At 38.5% G+C, this 25,307-nt stretch overlaps 1 protein-coding gene across 7 annotated transcripts in view; it reads left to right on the top strand.

Annotated features, from left to right (window-relative positions):
- Positions 1 to 25,307, top strand: part of SEMA3D (semaphorin 3D) — a 216,974-nt gene that overhangs the window by 170,826 nt on the left and 20,841 nt on the right. For 6 of the 7 annotated variants that reach the window (XM_035701533.2, XM_025449289.3, XM_035701532.2 and 3 more), the window contains 6 exons: positions 6,677 to 6,899; positions 8,997 to 9,085; positions 10,903 to 10,944; positions 13,888 to 14,045; positions 16,228 to 16,292; positions 23,219 to 23,358. In XM_035701533.2, the coding sequence (XP_035557426.1) occupies positions 6,677 to 6,899; positions 8,997 to 9,085; positions 10,903 to 10,944; positions 13,888 to 14,045; positions 16,228 to 16,292; positions 23,219 to 23,358 (717 nt within the window). The remainder of the gene's footprint in view (positions 1 to 6,676; positions 6,900 to 8,996; positions 9,086 to 10,902; positions 10,945 to 13,887; positions 14,046 to 16,227; positions 16,293 to 23,218; positions 23,359 to 25,307) is intronic. The other variant, XM_025449288.3, reaches the window with a different exon arrangement.

The following is a 25,307-nucleotide window of genomic DNA, read 5'->3' as shown; positions in this document are numbered from 1 at the left end:
GGTGGGATTGCAAACTGGTGCTGCCACTGTGGAAAAAAGTTTGGAGGTGCCTCCAAAAATAAAAAATAGAACTACCTTATGTTCCAGTAATCACACTACTGCATATCTACCCCCCAAAACACAAAAATGCTAATTCAGAGGTATACACGGAACTCCTATGTTTATGGCAGCATTATTCACAAGAGCCAGATTTTGGAAGCAGCCCGACAGATGAGTGGATAAAGCAGATATGTGTGCCTATATCTCTCCACACATACATACAAACAGTGGAATATTGTTTGGCCATAGTAAAGAATGGGATCTTTGCATCTGCAGCAGCCAGGATGGAGCCAGAGAGTATGACGCTAGCAGAGTGAGTGAGTCAGAGAAAGACATACCAAGTGATTTCGCTCATCCGTGGAATTTGAGAAACAAAGCAAAAGAAGAAAAGAAAAAGGATAGAGACAAAAAAAAAAACAGACTTAAGTGTAGAGAACGAGCCGATGGTTACCGGAGGGTGAGGCGGGTGGAGGAGCTGAGGCGCTCGCCTCCCACTGAGCACCGCGACCTGTGTAGAATCCTTGAATCACTATATTCACACCTGGAACCAATGTAACACTGCACGTTAACTCCCCTGGAAGTCGTACAAAAAGCCTTAATGAAGAAATAGTGCCGTAAGCCGCCTTTGGACGCGTGCAGTGTTGCTGCCATGGCCCTCGCGAGGGGCCTGACGAGTCACGGAGGCCTCCCTCAGCGCCTCCCGCTGCTTCCCCGCACCTGCCCACAGGTGGACACCGGGTGGTTGGTGGCTTTCAGGAAGGCTTTCCTAACTCATTAAAAGTCTGCGGAAACTTTGGGGAAGTCTCGTTTTGTGCACCACTAGCTCATCGAGGCCTCAATTATTTTAAATTCACAGTTTTATTTTCTCCCCAGCATCTGTTCCCTGCGTGGCTTTCTTCTCATTGGATAATGAACGGTTTACTTTCACCACCCCTAAACTACGACAGATATCTTTAATTCTGTCTCTTCAGGGTTTTGATTCCAGAAGGGAGAAGCAGAGGCAGGTGTATCTGGGCCTCCTGACCCTATGTGCCCAACCTGCCTACGCCTCAGGGCCCGCAGGGCGTGTGACATCATTGTCAGTTCCCATGAACTGCACGCAGGCTGTTTCTGTGAAACGGTGAGAGGCAGCTCATTTCTAACATTTTTCAATTAATTTTTTCAGCTGGCTTTCAGCTTTTTTTTTCCCACGGAGCCAGCGTTTTATTTTAAAATGAAGTTCTCCAAATCCCAAGCCACTTACTTGGTTCAGTAGTGTTTTCCTTTTTTTCCTATAGAAATTCCTCTAAAAGAAAGGAACCTTTAAAAAAGAGAAAGTGCTATAGCTTTTGTTAAATATCTCAGAAGATTAAATTCAGCTGAAAACTATTTAATTTAGAAAGTAAATGATCCAAAATTGTTGATTTAATGTTGTCTTTTCATTACTGCCCGACTATGGTAGACAGAACCCAACCTTCGTGCAAGCTGGGAGCTCACTACTACAGTTTTAGATCCCAAGGTTAAAATTCATTTGCTGATTCTAGATACAATTTTGAATGGAGATTTGCGACTGAGAAAGTCATTGTTCAAATGCTAGAAGACATACTGTTCTATTAGACACTGAACAATAAAGAAGAAGCTTGAGGTTTGTTTTTTTTTTAATCTTTTAAACGTAGCAGAATATTCAAGGTTCCAATATAACAGCAGTAAGGCTGTTTTTTAATTGCAAAAAAACAGAGAGAGAGATGAACGTACCTCTCTATTTGCACCCCTGGCCTTTCTGCCTCTGACGTTGACTATAGGATCTCCCCTCGTCCATGTTATAAGCTCAGGTGAGTCAACAGGGGGATGGCACCTGCGGAATCACATTTTTTATTTTTTTAATAAATGAAAGTCAGACTTCCTTTACATCTATAGCTTATCTTTCTCAGCTTGCTAAAACTGAAAGCCTGGTTTAGTCCTCCCAGTGCCATGCCTTTCTTCCCTTGTGTTAGTCAACCCTCTGATTTGTTTAAAAGGAAAATGCAACCTGTAGAGAACTTTTAACAGCCGTCTGGTGCCTTGCCAAGGGGCAAAGTTCTCTCCTTGGATAAAACCCATTTTTCTCCTCTTACGCATCACTTGCCACTGCACTCCTGAAGGCCCTGGACCAGCAGGCAGGTGGGCCGAGCAGGACACGGTCCCAGCGCCCAGCCCAGGGAGATGAGCGCTGAGCCAGGGCGGCCTGCTGGAGGTCTACCCCTTGCCTCTCACCGAGAGCCTGGAAGGTCCCTTTTCTGGAATACTCTACTGTTGCTCTTGTTTCCAGCAAGATACATTTTCAAATGTTGGGATAGCCCTTTCTTTCCTTCTCAAAGTTGAAACTATCTTGAGTTTTTCAGTAAGGAGGTGGAAATACAGATAAGTTCCCAGATTTCTTTCACAGGAACTGAAGTGTTGGAAATCAGGCAAATGTTAAGGAAGCTGGACGCAGAAATAAATGATTCTCTACCGTATAGTTATATACGTTATAGTCAGATGGGCTGTGTTACTAGGTAGAAATTAAGAGGATATACACATACACAAAAATTCATGAGATCTTTGATACCTCGATAGATGGCTTCGATGGGAACGTTTCCTAGGGTTTTCTGCAGGAAACTAATTGATATGATCATTTACTTCAGATGGACCATTTTCCCACACTTTCTTTTTTAAAGATTGTATTTATTTAAAATTTTATTTATTTATGCATGAGAGACACAGAGAGAGGGAGAGAGAGGCAGAGACCCAGGCAGAGGGAAAAGCAGGCTCTGTGCACAAAGCCCGACGTGGGACTCGATCCAGGGTCTCTGGGATCATGACCTGAGCCAAAGGCAGACGCTCACCCGCTGAGCCCCCCAGGCACCCTTATCTGTTTATTTATTCATTCATTTATTTACTTCTAGTGAGCAGGAGTGGGGGTGGGGAGCAGAGTGCAGGGAGAGCACGAACCTCGAGCAGACTCCTCACCAAGTGCAGAGCCAGTCGCAAGGCTCAATCTCTCAACCCTGAGATCATGACCTGAGCCGAAGTTGAGAGGCGGAAGCTCAACTGACCAAGCCACCCAGCTGCCCCTTTCCACACTTTCTCTGTCTCTCTCCTTTTTTTAATGGGATTTTTCTTTCCTCTTACTCTCCTACCTGCTTGAGTTGCTTGGCATCGCCAGTTTTTCTTAGATCTGTGTGCTGCACAGCTGTACGATATCAAAGGAAGAAGTCCACTGTTTTTAATGTGCTAAAATAACAATATTTAGCTCGAACTATACTATCTTAGCCCTCAGGGAGCAACTCTACCAAATCATTTTCATTTGTGAAAGCAGAGTGGAGACGCAGACCTCAGAGATCACACGCAGCAACCTAAAGGATAAAGACCTTATCCAAACAGTGGCAGCATGCCAGATGGAAACGCTGCCATAGGAAAAAATACATTTCCAAAGATCATTTTATAATAGTCAATAGAAACCAGGTTTCCCTTCTCTTCTTTTCTTCTTCTATTACCCTTAAACCTTTTTGTCAGAGGTGAGCAAGCCCAAAAATTGTCACGTTTGCTTCTTTTCTAAATCATTCATGCCTTCATTCATCTATACTTTTCTCATATTAACATTTTTTTCTAAGATTTGTTTTTTATTTATTCATGAGAGACAGAGAGAGAGAGAGAGAGAGAGAGGCAGAGACCCAGGCAGAGGGAGAAGCAGGCTCCATGCAGGGAGCCTGATGAAGGACGTGATCCCAGGACCCCAGGATCATGCCCTGGGCCGAAGGCAGATGCTCTACCCCTAAGCCCCCCAGGGGTCCCTCATGTTAACATTTTTAATTGTTTGAAACTTTGATATCAAAAACTGTGGCTTGAATGTCATGAAATTTCTCTTGAAAATTTGGCTACTTGCATAACTACAGTTAAAGTAAAAAAAAAAATGTTTTCTTAAATTGGAGGGCTGTTTCAAAAATGTAATGCAAGAAAAATCATGCTTTTGCTTTGATTTTAATGATAGACCCACCAGATTGTACCTCAGGCAGTGTAAGCCTTGAACCCACTCCGAGTCGCCTTGACAGAGCCTCAGACGTGCAGCCTGTAATTGGGCGAGAGCTTTGTATCACTTGAGCTCCGCATCCTTCTGAGTTGTAGCTTAATCTATTTAATACAAGGTTCCTTCCATTATACAGTTGACAGATTCCACTTGGCCGGAGGCTAAATGCTGGAACAAGAACTAAAGGCACTTAGATCTTTAGACCAGCTTCCAGTTAAGAATATACTAAGTAATCACCAAATGGCTACTATTCTGCACCTCTTTGGTGCAGACCTGGGACAAATGAACAGATATCAGGAAAAGATTAGTTTTTTAAAAAAACAGACATGTAAGATTTCTGTAAAAGATATATTCTCATATTACAAAAGGAACATCATTAACAATTTTTTAGTACGACTTGTTTGATATTTCTTGTAATTCAGTGACCCATTATAATTTTCTTCCTATAAAATTGGAGGTCAGGTCATATGTTGTCACTAACTCCAGTATCTTTAATTCCCCAAGAATGATCCCCTTGAGTTTAAGGACCAGAGAAGTAGTTTGAAGGCTTGACTGGACTCTAATCAGTGCCTGGTGTAAATAGCTCAGTTCAGTAGAGATTATGTTTCCAACTTGTCTAAATATGAAAATAGGGAAAAAGCACTTTCTTACAGACTTTCCTTAATGTCACTCATTTTCTTCTCTATGCCTGCAACGTAGAGCCAAAGTTTTCCATTCCAACAGAATGTATTAGGCCATGAAAAATTCAAATGGGATAACAGAAGTTATCCGAATTAACTTTCTGAATTGCAGTATTTTGAAATAATGAAATAGATTTGGTATGTGGAAGGGTAAATATTTGCTGAAAAAAGTCAAATTAGAAAAGAATTCTCTTTGTATGCATGTTTTTTTGGATAAATTCATTCATTTGGTGCTAGTTTGAACTTTTGCATTTGAGCACCAGGGGGCAGGATATGCTAACTGTTGAATCAGCGAACACAAAAGTGCAGAAGAGGCAACTTCAGACAGAAGTGAAAATTCTCTGAATGGTTTCTCCACAGATCCTTTAGGGAAGGAGCTGTTGAATTGTTCACAGCATAATTTTCACACCAGTTATTTAAAAAATCGACTAATTATAGCGGAAAACTATTAAATCTCTCTTATAAGTAATTTTTATGATGTGGTGATTTGTCCCATTTAATTTTTAATAATCATGAGCTTAATTTAAAACTGCAATCATAAATGAATTGAAATAAATTGAAAATAATGGTTTCTCATATATCCCCTTGTTTACAGATCACTCTCTTCGTAATTATTTCAACTCAAATCTCATAGATCTTCATAGAGAACAGTATTTTTTTTTTTTTAAGATTCTATTTATTTATTCATGAGACAAGTACAGGGAGAAAGGAGCAGGTTCCATGCAGGGAGCTTGATGTGGGACTCGATCCCGAGTCCCCAGGATCACGCCCTGAGCCGAAGGCAGATATTCAACCACTGAGCCACCCAGGCATGCCCAAGAACAGTAATCTTGATAAGAAAGAAATCATTGTGGAAACGTTAGAAAATACAGAAAAATATATGTAATTTAGGATTTTTTTGAGAGGTTTTGGGAATCCTGAATAAACAAAATACTGTTTTACTAGTTTCTCTCTGATAACCTTTAGCCATTTCACCTGCCGATGAGGAAAGACGGTAGTCTTTTGAGAACCGAAGTTAATTCAAGAAGAGAACAGTTCCAAAGACAACAGCAAGATCTAGCATGGGGGTTTTATATTCAGCTTTCTGAAGTCAGACTTTTTGGAAGAAAAGACAACTGGCTTGGGATTGAAATTATACATTTTCACTTGTGCTAGGGAAGCTGAAAAGAGTATTTCAAAAGCAAAATCCCAATTGGGCATAGATAAAGGACTTAAAACTTATGTAATTTTTAAATTGAGGTATAATTGACATACTGGTTTCAGATGTGCTAAGTGATGATTTGATATTTGCATCTTTTGAAATATACACAGTAAGTCTAGTTAACATACATCACTTACATAGTCACACAATTTTTCTTATGAGAATTTTTAAGATGTATCCTCTTAGCAACTTCCAAATACGCAGTATAGTGTTGCTAACTCTAGTGACCATGGCATCCACCAAATCCCCTGACATGATTGCTTTATAACTGGAAATTTCTACCTTTTGGTCCCTGTCACCCATTTTGCCAATCCTTCCACTCCCTGCCTCTGGTAACCACCAGTCTGTTCTTTGTAGCTATGAGTTTGGTGTTTTGTTTTTAAGATGCCACATATAGGTGAGGTCATACAGTATTTGCCTTTCTCTATCTGACTTATTTCATTTAACATAATGCTCTCTGGGTCCATGCATGTTGTCTCCAATGACGAAATTCCGTTCTTTTTCATAGCTGAATAATACCCCATCTTAATAATCAAAATATTTTTGAGAGAGAAAACTGTTTATAGATATATTCAAGGTAAACAGCATTTATTTACAAGTACATGTATATTGATCCCATTGACCTTTCCTTTTATATTATCAATAATAAGTCCTAAACACTTTATTATAAGTAAGCATAAATTCCTCAGGTGCATGAACAATATCTTTACTCCTCTCCTCATTTCTTTTCAGTGTCCAAGCAAAACCTATGACCCACTGATTAAATCTACCCGAGATTTCCCAGATGACGTCATCAGTTTCATAAAGCGGCACCCTGTGATGTTTAAACCAATATACCCAGTTGCGGGAGGGCCAACATTCAAACGGATCAATGTGGACTACAGACTGACCCAGATCGTGGTGGATCATGTTGTTGCAGAAGATGGCCAGTACGACGTGATGTTCCTTGGAACAGGTATGCTAGAGCCAGATTATGCTTTCTTTCCAAAGAATTTTTCACTATTAGACAAACAAAACAAAAACTTCAAAAAGATTACTGGTCAAAATCAAACTGAGTGATTATTAGCTAATATCTAGTCAGTATTTCTTAACATTGCAGAACACATGCTTTGAAGTGACAGTTGTCAATATCCCCAGCCTCCCTTAGAGTTATTTGAGATTTCAGGATATATTTGTATGTCAGACAATATACATGTAGATGCTATAATATGCCTGCTTCGGTAGGTGCTCAACACATATTTGTTGGTTGACTGTGGACTAACTAAAATTAAACAAGTTTGGTTAAGCAATGTTTATTTTTGAACTTCACATTTTCCTCTCTCTGGGGAGATATTTGATAAGCCACCTCAAAGGATCCCTTCACCTAATTTTGAGAATGGCTGACTAAGTTGATTTAAGATGGCTTTTCAAAAAGTTACACAATAGTTTGTAAAGATCTTTAAGCAGAAACTTGTTGGAAATTATCTCTCCTGTCTCTGAATTTTGTGGATTAAGTATCACTTTCATTATTAGAGCCCATTTTATTTGTTTTTGTCTCTCAACTCAATAATTATAAAATGATTAAAAATATTTTTCCAGAAAAAGAAGTATTGCTTATTTAGTATGTCTCGAAAAAGAAGAAAATTCTCTAAGAATATAATGTGAATTCTAATGGCAGTAAAGGTAACATGCACCATTTAGACAGAAGTACTCCATCCTGGATAATGTTACATGATTTAATGAATCAGGCATTGCATAAAGAAATAGAAATTAATGGGTTTTCAAGAAATGGATATTTTTACTGAAATAGATTTTCAGAACTACAGAACAGTCTTATTTTTTAAAATACACTGGCTTTACAAAGTAGGGTTTCTTACGGAGCCTGTGTGACAGGCTCAGGGCTTTCAGGATCACCAGTTGTCAAGCCTGATTATGTAGCAGATGGCAACGCCAAGACCCAGGAAAGTAAGTGATGCTCTCAAGACTATGGAGATTGCTACTGACACGACAAAACTCGAAATAATTAGTATTTCATAAATTTAAGGCGTTTGCCACTTAATTTGCAGTCCCCACCTAGAGCGTTCCTAGGCCAACATTTCCAGCGTTATAAATGCCACTCAGCCACTAGGTGGTACTACCTGACTTTCACTGAGAAAACTGTAGCCGACTAAGATGGATTGACTTTCAATTATGACATTTGGAAAATGTATATTCAATATTTTTCAAAGATCCTAGAATCATTTAAAAACAGAGTTAAATAATTCAGACTATTTTTTGCAAATAGGATCATTGCCATACATGTGAATATTCTTCAACCACAGTGGCAGCATGTATTTTGTATAAGTTAATTTCCAAATGAGATTTTTTTCTTTTTTCTAAAACCTTCTTTTGATTAACTTACTGCAATAGCATGCCACCTTGTAAACTGCAATACAGGATCCTCCATTTAAGGCATCTTTACTAAATGTCAATTTTTGGTGTGTAGTCTTTCAAATTTTGGTTAATCTTTTAAAGTAAACTAAAATAATTTTAAACAAAACTTCAGTTTCTAGCCAATTAGGAATGTTTCTGTAAATAAATGTTTGATGAGTGTGCTACAGTTTCCCCATATGGATGGCTTCAGTGATTTCTCTTCCATTTGTTAACATGATTTTAAATTGTATATATCTTACCTTTCATGGTAAGTTGGATATAAGAACTGCATAAATATTTCTTACATTGAGAGAAAAAAAAGTTATTTTAGCATATTTTTACCTTTCAACTAAGTTACAGAAAGGTTATTTCACTTTAGTTATAATTTTTACCAATATTTAAGTGAGACATATATTCCTTTTGCTAGGAATATACTTCAAGTGCATTCTTTTAAAATTTTCTTTATAAATATGTGTTTTATGGGCTAAAAACTACCATGCTTTGGAAGGAGGGAATCATATCACTTAAGCTTCACTTCTTGGATTTTTATTTATCTGACTTCTTGAAACATGAGGGGAACAATGTGAAGGTTGCTAGGCATATACTTACAGCCAAACACTGAAGCAGAAACAGCAGGATCATAGGTGATGTATTTTTTCAGACATTGGGACAGTCCTCAAAGTGGTCAGCATTTCAAAGGAGAAGTGGAATATGGAAGAAGTAGTACTGGAGGAGTTGCAGATATTCAAGGTAAGACAGTCCAGAGCTCCAGAAGCCATGGTGAAACTTAGTAGCCTCCGGTACCCAGGACAGTGTGTTTCTTCTGAACAGGTCTGTGCATCTCACTCCCTTATTTTCCTTTTCCTTAGCAATGGAAAAAAAGTTTTAAAAGCAACTGGTAATGGGACCCCCATTTCTCTGTAGAATGCCACTAAATTCAGGGCTCCTGGGATTCCCCTCATTACTTTATTCTCCAAGCATGTGGTCAGACAAATCGCCACAGTAGATGAAAGCCTGGGGTCTCTTTGACTATCCAGATGCTTTTCTACTTTATAAATTTTATTTTTCAACTTTTCCTCAATTGAATTTGGGAAAACTGGAAGACTGTATAAATCACATGTCCCTGCTTTTCTGTAAGGAATTTTTTTTTTAAGGTTTCATGAGAGTAAGTCTTCATTCTTTATGTATGCTACATTCCCCTAAAGAGTTAGTAGATTTAAAATAATAGTTTTCCGGATTTGGGGAATGTCTTTGACTTTTAACAATACATTTGAATTGTGGCGTTCTTTGTAGATGCTCAGTGAAGTTTATTTTAAAAGTGTTTTCTGAGAATAACATTGGAAGTAAAATTATATCTCTGAGAGGGGCTTTTAAAAAATATGTTGTTTATAACGTTTTTGTTGAGATAATTCATTAAAATGGGCTGTTTCTCTGTGAATATCCATTGCCTCAAAATGGAGCAGAGCCCTCCAGTGTGAGGAGCTCAAGGTAATTAACATGCTAAGTCCCACAGGATCCTTTACATTGTGATGATAATAGTGGTCAAGGAGTTAACTAGAACAAGATCCGCTATCTGGCATCTACCAAAAACAAAGTCTTGTGTGGTTCCTGAGGGAAAAGCCATGTCAAATAGAAGTGTGAACCCAGAAGCCAAAAATAAACCCCCACAATACATAGGTCGCATTAGAATAAGTTTTACTTGTTGGCTGTTAGTGGTCAAGAGCAATTGTTTGGATTCCAGTGTTAAGATTAGACCATGACCCTCTTTCCTTCATTAAAAAAACAAAAACAAAAAAACCCCAGGGCTATTGGATAAAACTTTCTCATTTTAACATTTTTCTTTCATTTTTTATGCATTAAAAAAAAAAACCCTTTGGATACCTGCTTCTGTTTACTGGTATGTAAATAGCAGCTGGTAAGAAATGAATGAGTAGCAAATAGGTAGATGATAAGTAGATGAAAAAATTTTCAAGCATTCCATCCTTTGGTAGCTTTTGTGTTCATGTTTCTAATTTTATATTGCATGCACAAACTATTTATAGTTTCTACAAATAAAGCTAGCCCTAGTTCATATCACAAAATCATGTGCATCAGTAGCTTTCAGTGTTGCATAAAGAATATGCTCACCCATAACTTTTCAGAACTCTGCTACTTGAGCAAGTTTTTGAACTACTGATCTAAGTAAGAACAGAACGAGGTAATAAATAATTATGGAGATGTTCTTGTCAACGCTAGTTTGAATTATATGGAAGCAGTTAAGATAAGCAGATTTAGAAGGAGAAGCCTTGTGGGTAACTGGGGGAGATTTTCAAGGCAGAGTATTTCCTCATACATTTAGGTAATTTTTTGTAATAATACACTTTAAAATAACTACTTTGATAATTTCTACTAAGGTAGAATTACAACACATTGGAAGGAAATTGCAAACATTAAGATCCTTTTCCCCACTATGTAACAGGCCCTTGAAGTTTACTGCAGTGATCTTTGGTACATGACAAAACAACATATTAGCTACTATAAAAAACTGTTAATAATTGTCTTTATTAACATTTGACTTTTATTTTCAGCACTCATCAATCATCTTGAACATGGAATTGTCTCTGAAGCAGGTACTTTCTAATTTTTGTGTAAAAATTAACTACAAAAGCAACAGATTGCTTGAATTCAAGTTCATTTTGGGGAAAATCTATCAAAATTGGAAGTTAAATTATAAGTGATGTACAAAGCTCTAGATTATCTGTGTTTTCTATGAACTGATTAGAGGCCATTGTTGCAGTCTTGCCTTAGGAGATGTAGAATCAAATATCATGAATTGAATGATGTATTCCCCCCTTCCCTGGGCTCCTGAAAACTGAGTTCACTTTCTGTGTCTCATGAAGATGTGTTTCTATCAAGGCCATAAGAAATCAATGTAGAACACCAGCCCTAATCACTAAAAGTATTTTTTTAATCAAGGAGTCTAGGAGTTAGACCATGGACTGTGGTGGCGAAGAGCCCAACAGCAACCTCCAGCCTTCCACTTAGTATCTGACTCCTGGAATCAATTTCCTTAACAGTGAAGTTAGAGAAATAAAATCTGCCTCCTAATAAATGGATGCTACATGCAAAATTCTAGACAGAGAGTTGGTGCATTGTAAGTGTGAAGTAAGTAGTAGCTAATAATAACAACAATAATGGTATTAGATTCCACAGAGTTTAGATATGATACTCCAAATCCCGATTGATTCAAGAAGTTCAGACTTGCATTAGGATACGAAAGTTCTGGGACAATATGTTTAATATGTTAGGTACTGCTAACGTTGTCTTAATCTACTATGCCATAGAAATGATACAGAGATTATTAGGGAAAAGATCTAAGTAGAATTCTTCTTTGGTTTTTTCCATTAATTTGTTTCCTCAACATTTAGTTCTTGGAGGCCTACTACTGTCCTTGGAGACAGAAATGAATGAATGGAATAGCCCTTAATTTGCAGAAGCTCACAGCGGAGCCAGGAGATGAAGGGGCATGCTAAGAGTGCGGAGCAATAATGGAAGCACGTACTGGGAGCTAGTCTGAGGGAGCCAAGTGGAGTGGGTGAAGACAGCAAAAAGGAGACATGTACCTGAACTATGAAGGATGGTTCAGTTAACCAGATAAATTGAAAGAGGGAGATGAGGAAGCCTATGCCAAGGGGAAGAGGAGAACATCTGGAAAGGTGGGAAGAGTGAGAGCCCATGGCTTATTCTAACAAGTTTGTGGACAATTAGAGCAAAGGGCATTTGTGTATGCAAGACACAGGAGGCTAGAAATGAATCTGGGATTTTAAGACAGAGCCAAATTAGATGCATCCTTTTTATGTAAGGACAATGAAAACCTTTAAAGATTTTCCACAGGAATATGTTGTGATAAGATTTTCCTCTTAGGAAGATCCATCTAGTGTGGCAGGAGGATGGACTGAGTCCTGGGGTTGAGCTGGGAGTTGCCAGAAAACAAGGCTGAAGCCAGTGGGAATCTTAGGACACTTAGACCTAATTGGGACAGAAATGATAAGGACCAAGACTAAGGCAGTGACAATGGCAGAACCAGTGAGAAGGAAGAAGGGGAGGTGGAGAGTTGGATGTAAGGGAATGGGAAGGAGACGGTGGCTGACTGAGGGAGAACTGCCCCCTTTGTGTCCCGGGGGGACTGGGGAGCTGCCTCTCAGCGAGGCAGGGGAGCAGGGCTAGATTTAGAGCAATCAGGACGTCCACTTTAGGATGGCCACTGACTTTGTACACCAAGAAAGGTGAAGAAATGAGGATAGAGAAGAGGGAACACCTAACATTGAATGCAAAGAAAGGAATCATCAAAGTGGATCAGAGCCTCGGGCAGAACTGAAGAAGGAGAATGAGGAAAAGTGAAGAGTTTCAAGGAGGGTTCGTTCTTGGTGTCAAACCCTACGGGGAATTGAAGTAAAACAAGTGTTCAGCAGGATGCATTGCGCTCAGCAGCCAGGAAGTCCTAATGACATTTTAATGGGCCAGAGAGGGAGAAGACTGATCTGTACGGGCCCAGGATATGCATGTTGTTTGTGTCAATATTTCTTTGTCAGATCTCCCTCCTTTGTTCAATGTTTGATATGGTCCAGTAGCATTTACCCGGAGTTCCCCGAAGGCACAGACTCTGGCTTCTCCAGCTGCATCACCCCTCTCCCGCCTCCTCCAACATATTCCCTCGAGGAAATGCAGCTAGAGAGCAAGGCATTACTCTCAGGACTTCTTTTCAGGATGGGACTGTGTGTGCCAAGTGTCGTAGTATCCTGAAACCTTCCCTTAGAGATGTGGCATCTTCCAAGCCTCCTTAATACTTTCTTCACAAGTGATCCCCAATATTTTCTCTCCCTCCTTTAACCCATTTTTTAAAAGATTTTATTTATTTATTCATGAGAGACACACAGAGAGGCAGAGACACAGGCAGAGGGAGAAGCAGGCTCCCTGTGGGGAGCCCGATGTGGGAGTGGACCCAGGACCCCAGGGTCACAACGTGAGCCAAAGACAGAGGCTCAACCACTGAGGCACCCAGGCATCCCATCTTATAACCCATTTTCCTTCAGGGGTCAGTAAATATTTCATTAGCAAATGAAATGGTTCAAACCACAAGAAAGTCGGGTAAATCCCTGTTCAGTCATCTCTCGTGTAAGAACCGCAGCAGAGGGGGCCCATCCACGTTGCCTATAGCATCTGTGCTTAATATAATCTACTAACACAGATTTTCCACCATTGGGAAAGAATTTGACGTCTTAATTCCTCAGTCTAACAGCTGGTTCTTGACCTTCTTAAATTACTGCCAAGGTTATTCTAGCCCTAGAATGCTGCCCATTTCAGCGTCAACATCATCAAACCACCGTCCTGCCAGGAGTGGAAGTGCCTGACTTATCTTACTCTGTGTTCTGTTTCTACACAAGTGCTCATGTGCTGGACTAGGGACACCCGAGGAGGCAGATTTAGGGCTGTGGTGTGGTTTTCAAGAAAGGGAAGTTCCTAAGACTAGTCTGAAAGATGCTTCCAATTCATTTGTTTTGCCTGATTTGTAGCAACAATTGTACATTGGCTCCCGAGATGGATTGGTTCAGCTCTCCTTGCACAGATGCGACACTTATGGGAAAGCCTGTGCAGACTGTTGTCTGGCCAGAGACCCCTACTGTGCCTGGGACGGAAATGCATGCTCTAGGTACGCACCCACTTCAAAGAGGTAAGAGGCACGTCGAGCTCAGGGGAAGCCGGCTTTTCTACACAGTGAATATGTCACATGAATACCTGTCTTCTGGTTTAAAGAGAAAATATATAGCAAACGTAGTCTGTGGCAAGAATATTAAAATTAGATGTTGTTTAACACTTCTGCATGAAACTCAGTGTTGAAGGAAGATATAATAGTGTTCTGATATTCTGAAATGTGGAACTTTAAAAGTGCTGAGAAATTGTGTATATTCTTTTCCTTGATCTACGTTAAACACCATTAAAGGTCTTTCTTGACCACGTTCCCCTTGCTTACATTCCTCCCTTCTTCCCTTATTTTAAAATATGTATATACTTAGCCTTACTGTTTTGCAAATAATATACAAGTATGTGTGTTTGTAGAAGTGTGGATTACACACAGCTCACAGCACATCTCAGTGACTTGGTACGATTTTATTTTTACTACAATAACTCTAACTTGGTCAGCTTCTGCCAACATTGCCCTGCTGTTTGTTGTTCATTGCTTTATGTTCATTGCTCTTAAAAATCATGCTATTTCGAGCCAATGATACCCAGCTAGAAATTTATTCTAGGCACACATGGACACAAGCACCACAAAGTCATTTAAGCACTGATCGTTTCAGTACTGTTTGCAAAAGCAAAATTATTAGAAAGAACCTGAATGCCATCAACATGACTGATGCTGGCTAAATATATTATGATAATAATTTTTTAAATGTATTCTATAGTATTGTTCAAAGTGTATTTTTCCTCTAGGTAAAATATCAGCAAATTGTATATGGGATTTGTTTTTAATCTTTAGGTCTAAATTAACAAAATTCAGTGATAACAAATGAGTTACACTAGAGCATACACACTTGTTTCTTGTTTGACAAATCAGTCAAATTTCAAATTCCAGGAGTCACAGATTGAATATATAATACCACAGAAGATACTGCTTAGAACTGGGAGACGTTTTATATTCCTTGAAATGTCTGCATTAGCTGTGAACGGAGAGATACCATTATTACAAGTCGAAAGTAAAAAACATCAATATTTTGTTACAGTTTTTGGCTTGGGATATACTTATCAGAGTGAGTCCTTGGGGAATATATTTTTTTTTCTAGAAGCTAAAAAACAAGAGTGCTCATTAGTTGGTAATGAACCTTCAGTTTGATGAATTGACCCTGTTTCTTAAGAAGCCAAGATTTAGAAACATTCTTGATCTTATGTGCCTTATACCATCATAATTTTTCTTCTTATATTTCCCAAGACTGTATCTCTGATCTTACAGACATGCCGCTGTGATATTTTCCCTTACCTTAACATAACGTGCATGTGAGCCAAAAATGTGTATGATAGATGAAACTTGTACGGGGTTATCACCTGGTCAGCAATGCCCTTAAGGAACACCCTGGATATTGCAGAGTTTACTGTGACTTTATAGTTGCCGACGCAGCAACATATGATAGCCAAAGCCAATGAAAATACGCTGCAAGAGTTTTAAGACTACTTTAACTTTGATGTAGCAGTTTCTTCTTTTTTTATGCAATAGCTACTATTTTCTCTAAAGGAAAATATGTGACAATAATGCCCAACAGAATTATTTATTATGATCATTGCCTCTACTCTCGGAAGAACAGTGTGAACAACCTGTCAGCAGATAAGAGTTCCTTCGAGCCATTTATATCATGTCAAACCTGTACTCCCATTTGAGTTGACAATATTTAATTTATTGCTTAATCAAATCTATGTAATATGCATCTTCATATGGTAAGGAATTGGGCATTTGTGTTTACTTTCCTACCCACAAAGTAAAGCTCTTTCATATCTTATTACTTTCCCATTGACTGATTGAAAAAAAAGAGGAGAGGGAGAGTTGTCCCCATTGGATGTATCTCAAACCTGAATTATATTTACAGTCAACCTGTTGACTGTTGAATAATTTATCAAGAGTCAGAGGAGTTGAGTAAAATTCAACTCAACTTATTTCCAAAGCAGGATTCACTCTGTTAGGACTCTTTTGCTAGTAGTGTTTGAATTGATGTTAGAGTGATGGGAATATTGTTCAGCATTTAAGCTGAGCAGTAAGACAAACATAGTTCTGCTTCCGCCACTGTTATTAGTGTTAGATGCAGACCTTATATATTCCGGCTATCATGCTCAACCTTCTTTGCCATTTAATCTCTTTTCCATAGGCGAGCTAGACGGCAAGATGTGAAATATGGAGACCCAATCACGCAGTGCTGGGACATAGAAGACAGTAAGTACAGGCTTCATATGCTTTTCTCCCATTTAAAATTTTAAGCCTACTCTTTGTGTGTCTTTTTATTATATGACTTGAAATATCTATTATATAGGAAGCTCTTATTTTATATAATGCTTATGTTCTGAAAAAGCAACAGGAGATTTTATAAATTGACCCCCCATCTACATGCCTAAGTGAATAATCCTTTGTTATATCATTATTTGTTTCATATGTCTTTTAAAATTCCTGTCCTTTTTTGGGTGCTTTTTACTGCCTTATCCATCCTTGTAAAGTTTAAAAACCGCTAATAAAGATAAAACAGGATATAGTCCAAAACATATGGACATTTAGGGTAAAGTTGGAGACTCTCCTAGAAAAGTCTAAAGAGACTGTAGGTACTTGTTATGCTTTATTTGAATTCATGTTATCAATTCATGGTTTCATTCAATCAATAAATGTTTATGAGGTGACTTCCATGTGTATGTAATTGTCCTGAGTACATTCTGGGACAAAGAAACTCCTTAGAGAGCTTGGGATCCTTTGGGGAGATGTCATAAGGCACAATTAGTGATATGGGAGTTTAACAAAGAGAGCGATCACCAGAGGCTCTATTGTGCAGAGAAAATTTCATGAAAGATCTTGAGAGCCTGAGTATGAACGGGACAGAGTGGAGAATAGAGAGGATTCTGTTGAGAGAGTTGGATCACAGAGAAAGAACAATCTATAAGAGTATATACCCAGAGTATATATTCCAAAACTTTGGTTACTTTCCACTCCCAAGCTCTCCCTTCATATAGAAAATATACACACATGCACACGCACACCCACACAGTTGGAGGAAGGAAACTGCCCTGCCTTCATCACGTTGGTAGGGACCACCTCAGCTGTGAATAGACAACCCAAGTTTCATAGTTAACAGGAGGCCCAGAAGTTTTACAGGTTAAAAACAAAACAATTATTTATAATTCATAATTCCATTCTTCTGAAAAATAAGCTCTGGTCCAATAGTATGTTGGACTTCCTATTCTAAGGCCTGGGTGACTCCCTGTCGTGTCCAGTGTGTCGCTCATGACGTCTCCAGTCGTGACCATGTGCTGCTGTGGATATGGTTTTCATTCGAGCACGTGAGCTTGGTCAGGAACCATTATAGGTATTGAGGATACACCGTGAGGAAGAAAGAGAACAGCCCACGCATCCGTGGAACTTTTGTTCAGGCTGTGTTAGGGAGGAAGCAGGCAGTACACTTAAAAACAAGTGAGATAGATTCTATGTCAGATAGTGGTAAGTGTTGTAAAGAAAGTGACACAAGGGCAGCCCCGGTGGTGCAGGGGTTTAGCGCCGCCTGCGGCCCAGGGCATGATCCTGGAGACCCTGGATCGAGTCCCACGTCAGGCTCTCTGTATGATGCCTGCTTCTCCCTCTGCCTGTGTCTCTGCCTCTCTCTCTCTGTCTCTATGAATAAATAAAAAAATCTTTAAAAAAAAAAAAAAAGAAAGTGACACAAAACATAGTTCCTGCTGAGGGTGGAGATGGTGTCTCACCGTATCCTGTTCCTGCCACCACCCACCACGCCCACTTTTTGCTCGTCGTCATCCTCACTGCCCCCAATCCATTTTTTATCAAGGTGCCCAGAATTTCCTCCTTGCCAGATCCAATGGCCAGTTTTCAGCTCTCATGATTTACTTAATGTCTAACTCCCTCCTCCTCAAAACACATTCTTCGTTTGACTTCCACGCAGTGACGTGCTAGAGCCAATTCTTCGGGTCCCATGAGAGCTGATTGCTTATTATTTAGGAATTTTGTGAGCTGCTTTTGAACCATCTGTGGCTCGATTTCAGCCATAGGTGGAGTTTTTACCCCAGGAAAATGGGCAAGCTCTACGTATCAGGGCTTTTTGTTTTTGAAGAGATGGTGTCTCAGCACCGTTGGGCTTCATGGCCCACACATCCTTCTGGTTTTCCTCTTACTTTACAGGCTGCTCCTTCCAAATGTTCTCAAACTTTCCTTTTCATCCCGTCATCTAAACATAAAATCTCTGCCTCTTCGCTGCCTAACATCATCAATGCCAATATGATTAGAGGCAATTGGCTCCTAAATTCTGAATCCAGTCCTAAACCTGCTCCTGTGGGCCAGACTTGTATGACTTGCATGCCCATACAAGAGCTCCTCTTAGATGCCTAGTAAGCATCCCAAATTATATCTGAGAAAGAATTTGTGCTCTCTCCTAAACTCCATTGTTCTACAGGCTTTCCCATATTAATACATAGCACGCCCATTTACCCAACTGCTTAGGGGGGAGAAAAAAGCAGCTAGGCATCATCTTTTTATTTTCCTCCTTCTTTCACATCCTAGTACCAACCTCCCAATAAGTCCTGATGGCTCTATGGCCACAACTGCTCCTACTTCTTATTACCTCCATATACGCCCTCTCAACCAGCACCACCATCCCCGTTCCGGAGCTGTTTATCTGGTTCTCCTGCTTCCAGACTTGCCCCTGGCCCATCTCTATCCACTTGGTACCCAGGGTAACCTTTCAAAAAGTTCAACCAGATTACACCATTCCCTTTGCTCAGAATCTTTTGCTAGCTTCTTAGAACAATTAGGAAAAAAGTCCATAGCATCTACCGTGGCCTACAGACTCTACTTGATCTAGTCCCGATGCATGCTCTGACCCTCTCTCACGTCGCTGTAACCTGGCTCACTCACTGGCTTCCTCTTGTTCTAAAGCCCCAGGCTGGTTCCTGCTGCAGGTAGGCTTGCATTTATTTCCTCTGTACCTAAAGAACTCTTCCCTTCAAGTGTCCACGTAGCTCCATCTTCACATTATTTAAATGTATCTTTAAAATGTTAATTTCTGGGGACGCCTGGGGGGCTCAGCAGTTGAGCATCTGCCTTGGCCCAGGGCATGACCCCAGGGTCCTGGGATCGAGTACCAGGTCCGGCTCCCTGCAAGGAGCCTGCTTCTGTCTCTGCCTATGTCTCCCCCTCTGTCTAGGTCTCTCATGAATAAATAAGTAAAATATTTAAAAATAAAATAAAATATTAATTTCTGGGGCGCCAGGGTGCCGCAGTCTGTTGGGTGTCTGCCTTCTGCTCTGGTCATGATCCCCGGGTCCTGGGATGGAGCCCCAGGCCTGCTTTTCCCCCTCCCTCTGCCTCTTCCTCAGTTTGTGCACTCACTCACTCTCAAATAAATAAACAAAATCTTTTTTCAAAAGTTAATTTCTCAAAGACACCTTTTCTGACCATCCTCACTGAAATACATTTCTCCTCATTTTACCTCTTATTCTCTAATCTGCCTTAGTTTTACATGTAGTGCATAACACTGCCAAATACTATATTCTTTACTTAATTCATTCACTTGATGACTTTGTCTCTGTCTCTGGAATGTACATTGTATTGTAGGCACAGAATAATGTTTGCGGAATGCGTGGCTAAAGAGGAGGATACTTAGCTTCTAGCTGCCCTGTAGGGGAAAGAAATTTTAAAGTAGATGAAGCAGCGACAATAAAAATCAGAAAAAGACCTCACATAGGTTGGGCTAAGTTTGTGAGTGTTTGTTTTTCCTGTAGATTATAAGGAATTATTTCATATTTCTAAGAAAAATCATTTAAAAAAAAATAGAAGGAATTGACACTTGTATAGAAGCCAGAGACTGAGAATCAACTATAGGAATTAAAGTAGCAATTATGAGGGTATTTACAAACTAAAGTATTTGTAATCTGAAGGAATTGTTTTATTAAGTTATAATTTGACATATAACATTATATTGGTTTCAAGTACACAACAATAATGATTTAATATTTGCATACATGGGAAACAATCACCACAATAGGTCTGGTTAGCATCCATCACCACATATGGTTACAAAACATTGTTTTCTCAACATGAGAACTTCTCTTGGCAACGTTCAGATACCAGGACTCATTTATTTTATAGCAAAAGTTTATATCTTTTGATCCCCTTCACACACTTTACCCACCTTCCACCTCCCACCTCTGGCATCCACCAATCTGTTCTCTGTATTTATGAGCTCATTCTTTTCCTTTTTAAAGATACCACATATAAGTGAGATCATGTGGTATTTGCCTCTCTGACTTACTTGACTTAGCATAATGTCCTGAAGACCCATCCATGTTGTCACAAATGGCAAGATTTTCTTCTTTTTTATGACTGAGAAATACTCCATTGTGTAGCTATATGCCATATCTTCTTTATCCATTCATCCTTTGATGGACACCCACTGTTGTTTTCATATCTTGGCTATTGTAAATAATGCTGGAATGTACATGGGGTGATATATCATTCTGAGTTAGTGTTTTTATTTTAATTTTTTTCAAGTAAATACCCAGAAGTGGAATTGCCAGATCATATGTTAGTTACATTTATAATTTTTTTAGAAACTTCTGTACTGTTTTCCATAGTGGGTGCAATAATTTACACTCCCATCAACAGTGCACAAGTGTTTCCTTTTCTCCACATCCTCACTAACACTTGTTATTTCTTGTCTTTCAGACAATAGCCATTCTGACAGATATGAGGTGATATGTCACTGTGGTTTTGATTTGCATTTCCCTGATGATGAATGATGTTGAGCGTCTTTTCATGTACCTGTTGGCCATCTATTCTGTTTTCTTTGGAAGAATGTTTCTTAGGTTCTTATGATCATTTTAAAATTGGATAATTTGGGGAGTTTAGTTATTGAGTTGTATGAGTTGCTTATATATTTTAGATATTAAGCCCTTATCAGATATATAATTTGCAAATATTTTCTCCTACTTGGTAAGTTGATATTTCATTTTGTTGATGACGTTCTTTGCTGTACAAAAGCTTTTTGGCTTGATATAGTCCAACTTGTTTATTTTTGTGTTACTTGCTCCCTGGCATGAAATTTAAAAAATCATCAGTAAGATCAATGTCAAGGAGCTTACTGCCTATGTTTTCTTCTAAGAATTTTGTGGTTTCAAGTCTCACATTTAGGACTTTAATCTATTTTGAGTTAATTTCTGTGTCTGGTGTTAAGACAGTGGTCTAGTTTCATTTTTTGACACGTGGTTGTCAGTTTTCCCAACACCATTTATGGAAGAGACCATCCTTTCCCTCTTGTATATTATCAACTCATGAGTTGTAAAATAATGTAGTACCTGCACGTGGGTTTATTCCTGAGCTCTCCATTCTGTTCTATTGATCTGTGTCTATTTTTATGCCAAATCATACTGTTTTAATTACTATAGTTTTGTAATATGGTTTGAAATTGGGAGCATGATGCCTCCAGTTTTGTTGTCCTTTCTTAAAGATTGCTTTGGCTATTCAGAGATTTTTTATGGTTCCATACAAATTTTAAGATTGTTTACTTTTCTGTGAAAATTTTCATTGGAATTTTGACTGTGATGGCATTGATCGCTTTGAGTAGTGTGGACATTTGACAATGTGAACTCTTAATCCATGAGCAAGGGGATATCTTTCCATTTACTTGTGCCTTATTACACTTCTTTCATTAATACCTTATAGTTCTTCGTGTCCAGGTGCTTCACCTCCTTAGTTAAATTAATTCCTAAGTATTCTCTTAAAAAAATTCCCAAGTATTCATTCTTGTTGATGCAATTATAAATGAGATTGTTTAAAATAGGAATTTTTTAAAAGTCAGAAATAAAACAGAGATTACTGGTAACAACAATAAATTCATTTCCTGTCAAACTGACATATTGATGACTTTGTGTCAAAGGGTCATTGTTTTTCCTGATTTTAAAAAGATTTCGTACAATCAGCTGTTTCATTTTTCCAGTTGCCTTCGCTAATTTATCTTTTCCTAACTCGACCAGTTCTTTGGTTGAATCAGTCTAATTAAGTTTCTCCCCAGCCCTTGCCCCATCACCTGACAATCAGCCTGCAACCTCCCGGCTTTGTTCATGAACTTCTTTTGCTTAGGAAAATGGCATCCGTTGCTATGAAATGATGCCTGTCTTTCTCTTCCATGATTGGCACTGGTGATCTTTCTGTGCATTAGGAATTTATTAACTGTGAAAACCATAGATATAATCAATGGAATTGCAGGGGTAGTGGATATATTACAAGTTTCAAATGGAATCCACACATTTTGAAGGTTAGATGAGGTTAATTCATAATGGTGTCAGCACGCTGGACTTAATCATTGTTGGTAAAGTACAAACAAGTTCAAAAGAAGTTTCTTCAAAGGAAAGTCTAACTATTGAATAAATGTGCATTCATGCCATTTGCTGATAATTTTGTGTGCTTATATTTAGGATTCACAGAGGTCCCTTACGCCTTACCCTTAGTTTATGCCTAAAATGCTAAGTAGGCCCATCTGCAGAATTGAGACATCTGAATATATGATGAAAAAGTGCATGTTTGAGCCAGACTGAGCAGCCGTCATTTTTTATTTGATCAAATTTGAGCTACAGATCTAAGATCACACATGGGACACAGCCTTTGGCTACTCTGGATGGAATGTATTTCAGATGGTGCAGTTGATTTACAAGAATAAGGTGTCTGAAACACTGTTGCTTTAGCATCCCATTAACTATCTTATAGCAAATGCATGTTGGGCTTAAGTATCCCTCTTTTTAAATTTTATACAAATTAAAAAGTGTAAAGCATTAAAAGATACTATGGTTTTATTCCGTCTCGCTCAGATAAAGAGATTCAATGTTTAGAGTTAGGTCTTAAGAATTCTTTTTTTAAAAAAACAGTTGCAAATATTCATGAAAGAGGGAAAATTGCAATGCAGGGATAGAGTTTTAAAAATCAATCTATTAGATAATATTTGACTCTTAGGTAACAATATTATCACATGAATTTCCTTTCTCTTTAATAAGGTGTACGAATCTTTCTCCCATAGCATCTGTTCTAAATCAGTCTATTTTCCCATTGCTTTTAAAATAAGGTCAAGGTTAATCTCCTATTCCATGTTTGCTTTCCAGGCATTAGTCATGAAACTGCTGATGAAAAGGTGATTTTTGGCATTGAATTTAATTCAACCTTTCTGGAATGTATACCTAAATCCCAACAAGCATCTATTAAGTGGTATATCCAGCGGTCAGGAGATGAGCATCGAGAGGAGGTAAGTTATAGTCATCAGAGAATGATCACCTTGAAGAAAACAGTGTAAAAGTTAAATCAAATTTTGGCTGCAAGAGATATTCAATGTTTAGTGCCATACAGTGTTCTTACCGCTATTTGATAAAAAGGGAAATAACAATTTATACTCACTAACATGACATTTAATGCATTTGAGATAAGAATAGGACAACTTAATGCAGATATATTTTTAAAAAGATTTTCTTTATTTGACAGAGAGCGGGGGGGGGGGGTGGCGGCAGGGGGGAACAAACGGGGAGAGTGGCAGAGAAGAGGGAGCCTGAAACAGGGCTTGACCCCAGGACCCTGGGATCATGATCTGAGCCAAGTATTCATTGAGGTAGACGCCTAACCGACTGAGCCACCAGGTGCCCTAATACAGATACATTAATAAAGTATACTTAAAAGCAGATTTGATTTTTATAAGAAATTTACATATTTTTTTTCAAATTTTCATTCTCATAGATTGTCTATATTTTAGAACAATTCCCTGATCCAAAATAAGAACATAATATATTCCCGTAGAGTAGGATAAGGACTAAATTTTAACTCATATTGTGTTTAATTTATAAAGTGAAAGTTTGAATATATATAACAATAGAAAATCAACCTTAATTATATCATATAAAACAAATTGGATAACTATCTGGACATGTACCATTCACTCTTATGTATTAAAATTAAATCAACAGAGAGAGAAGTAACATGGCTATTCTCTTCATCTTTTGACTTTTTCTGTTTCATTCTTTCTAGGACATACATAGAGGTTAAAGCAATCACAGAAATTTTGTGAGGTAGATAGGTTATATATGTTATTGAATTTAATAAGACAACTTCAGGTAGCCTGAGAAATCCTGTACTATTATTTGAGTGCTGTGAAACAAAGGGTAATTAGCAGAGTTTTTATTTTTCTCTTTCAGTGCCTAAGAGAAACCAGTGACACAGTAGAGAGTTCTAATATTCTCAGTATTAAACAGAACACTGTAGTGAGTAATGGAATGAACTCGGCATTCAGAATTAGATGTTCAATTACATTACAGTCCTGTCCTTTGGTCCTGTCTCTCTCTATGCAGACAAGAGAAAAATGATGACTATTTGGAAAAACCTGGGTGCTACTGCCAACTAGGTGTATCATAAGCTCTAAGGTCAAAATTTTGTGGAGTGAACAATCATATGTTATATCCTTACAAAACTATTTTAAACTTTACCTTTCAGCCTGACTTAGTGTAATGTTTCATAACCATTCTTCAAATAATAAAACACTAACTGTGCATGTGAAAAAAAAAAACTAACATCATTGAGCCCATATAGGCCAGAATTTTCTAATGTGAACAAAATAAACACAAAAGTTACTATGAAAATAAAATGAGAAAATACAGATGGGAATGTGAATCTCAAAGCAGAGGATTATTCACAAGTGTAAAATACATATATAAAATTGAAGACACTCTATCAGGAAGATGTGTGAAATATAAAATAGCACTGATCACATGTTCAGTTTGACTGCTAAGGATTTATGAGCAGATTGTCACTACTCTTAACACTTAGTTTCTCTGTCATATAAATAGGCAGACCAAATGCTCTAAGATACAGCCTCCTTGATAAGTCTATAAACATTTAAGGGGCACCTGGGTGGCTCAGCCGGTTAAGCATCTGCCTTTGGCTCAGGTCATGATCTCTGGGTCCTGGGATTGAGCTTCACTTCAGTTTCCTGCTCAGCAGGGAGTCTGCTACTCCCTCTGCTCTGCTCCCTCTGCTCTTCCTCCTCCCTTCATTCACACTCACTCTCTCTCTCTCTTCTCTTGAATAAATAAATAAAATATTTTTTAAAATAAAATAATATATGTAATCAATCAGACATTAATATAAAATAGTGTTTCTTAACCACAGACGATTTTGCTGCTCCAGTGTCCACATTTGGCAATATCAAGA

This window comes from Canis lupus, chromosome 18 (genome assembly GCF_003254725.2).
Source record: "Canis lupus dingo isolate Sandy chromosome 18, ASM325472v2, whole genome shotgun sequence".
NCBI lineage: Eukaryota > Metazoa > Chordata > Mammalia > Carnivora > Canidae > Canis > Canis lupus.
This window is presented reverse-complemented; position numbering and strand designations above follow the sequence as displayed.